Source organism: Myotis davidii, unplaced genomic scaffold, assembly GCF_000327345.1.
Source record: "Myotis davidii unplaced genomic scaffold, ASM32734v1 scaffold1432, whole genome shotgun sequence".
NCBI lineage: Eukaryota > Metazoa > Chordata > Mammalia > Chiroptera > Vespertilionidae > Myotis > Myotis davidii.
Window position 1 is genome coordinate 10519 of NW_006283761.1, and position 2359 is coordinate 12877.

The following is a 2359-nucleotide window of genomic DNA, read 5'->3' on the forward strand; positions in this document are numbered from 1 at the left end:
ATCCTGTTGTCTTGCCATATTTTTCTTAAATTTTTGTATTTCTGCTTTGTGATATTCCTTCAGAGAGGCTACTATTCATTAATAGATTTTAAATTTATGGAAAATCTTTGGCTACAATATTTATCCATTCTATGGCTGAATTTTTCTAGTAAATCATGATTATCTTTTTCCATATGTAATCTTTCCACTGTTGCTATGCCAGTCTTATCATTTTATTCACTATAGCATGCATTGTATTTTCCTGGTCCACTTATTTCCACAAGTTTCTTAAGTCAGGGAGGCTAGTATAGTCTTCCAGAATAGCTTTGATAACTTTACTAGGTAATGTTTTTGCGTGATATTAAAGAGACATGAATTTGTTTCTGCCTTAATTCTGTGTTTTAGGCACTTTTTCTCAACATCTGCTTCTCTGAGTTAATATTGCACCTGCTGACTGAAGAGTAAGTAGAAGTTGTCCAGTAAGGCCCAGCCGGTGTGCCTCAGTATTTGAGCATGAACCTATGAGCCAGGAGGCCATAATTTCACCAGGTTGTAGGCTTCATCTCCAGTGGGGGGGGTGCAGGAAATAGCCAATCAATGACTCTCATCATTGATATTTCTATCTCTCCCTGTCCCTTTCTCTCTGAAATCAATAAAAATATTTTTTAAAGAAATTGTCCAATAAGGATGGTAAAGGGAAAGGCAACAAGTGTTCCGGGAATAGAGACAGTACAGAGAACCCTTCATTTCAATTGCCTATGTCAGACCGTGAACTTGACCCAAAAGTGAACATGTTTCAGTTCTAAAACATTAAACACCAATATCTCACTGTTTTAGCACAACTTCAAATTCTTCCAGCTTATACTTTATCTCTTTTTACACAGGAATGTCAGCCACATAGAGACCTCCAGTCCCTTGATTCCTTCATGCTGTCCCAGGCTTCCAGCTTCAACCTTGAATACACCCCATGGGTTACCTCCCTGACCTACTCTTTGCTCAACACTCTCAATTGTGTTGCATATTATTACATTGATACTCTTCCATGGAAGAAATGAATTTATTTGCTTACTTTTATTTTCTGAACATGTAAGCTGAGTAAGATAATATTTGAATGGAGGCATGAACTTACTAATTAGCCATACTTTGAAAGGAAAATGGAAATAGATGGAGGGTATACAATGTATTCCTCTTAGAGTGAACATGATTGGGGATTCACTGAGCAGGAAGTGAATGTGGGAATAACTATCTTCAGGGAAATTGATAGTGGACTTCTGTATTTCAGCTGCTGAGCCCGACAGTACAACAATCATCATAATGGGTATAGTTCTGGCAGTTCTGGTACTGCTGACTTCCATCATCACTGGGCTTTATTTAAACAACAGTCTCAAAAACCGGCACAAAACCAGGTAAAGAGGTTTTTTTGTTTTTTGTTGTGTGTGTGTTTTTCAGAATACAATCATCCCTTCTCAGAGGTGTCTGTCCTTCGCCTTTCTGCTTAGGAACAAGACCCAAATCAGCAAAGGCTCTACTCAGAGGAAGTCACATCAATGAGACGCTAATACCTCAACCATAAAATATGGAAAATAAACTTCACTTATAGAACTTCTGTGTGGATTAAAAGATATATATTTATATAAAGCATCCTTGCTTTATACCAATACAAAGTCATTAAATGAAAGGCAATTATTATTATTATTATTATCATCTTTATTATTAATGCTGTAGGATAAGGAGGAGGAAGATAGAAAAGAGTAGAAAAGCGATGGGAAGACCAAATATTCATGATATACTAAATATGCATGAGGCACATGAAGAATTCCTTTATGAAGTCTTTAATTGACCACCGATAAGTAATACTCATTTTGGAATCATATGTCTCTTCCCCAGGAAATAAGGTTCCTCTGGCTAGTGTGGCTCAGTTGGTTGAGCATGGTCCCATGCACCGAGATGCATTGGTTCAGTTTCAGGTCTGGGCATATGCCTGAGCTGGAGGCTCAATCCCCAGTAAGAGGCATGTAGGAGGCAGCTGATTCATGGATCTCTCTCATTGATGTCTGTCTCTCTTTCTCCCTCTCCCAGCCCCTCTTTCACTCTAAAATCAATAAAACCATATTTCAAAAAAATAAGTGTGAAATTTATAGCTGTTCCTTAGGCCAACAAAGAGCGACAACTATGCTAGGTATGCTTTCTCCACAAGTATGTGTGTTGGCCCCAGATAACACATTACAGAGCCCCCTTGTTCAAGATCACTTTAGCCTTTAAAACCACACATCAGAAAAAAGGATTGATGGGACAGAGAAAAACAGGACCACTGCTCAATACAGGATTTGCATGGTGTGCTTGCAAACTCTTTTGGTGTGTTAATCTACCTCATCTCTTT

General features: G+C 38.2%; 1 protein-coding gene across 1 annotated transcript in view; it reads left to right on the forward strand.

Moving 5' to 3' along the window:
• LOC107183614 (putative selection and upkeep of intraepithelial T-cells protein 1 homolog) overlaps positions 1–1643 on the forward strand; it is a 3046-nt gene extending 1403 nt beyond the window's left edge. Inside the window, exons 3-4 of the mRNA XM_015566007.1 lie at positions 1262–1385; positions 1479–1643. Coding sequence (XP_015421493.1) covers positions 1262–1385; positions 1479–1530 — 176 coding nt within the window. The 3' untranslated portion in view covers positions 1531–1643. The remainder of the gene's footprint in view (positions 1–1261; positions 1386–1478) is intronic.
• The last annotated feature ends 716 nt before the right edge of the window (positions 1644–2359 follow it).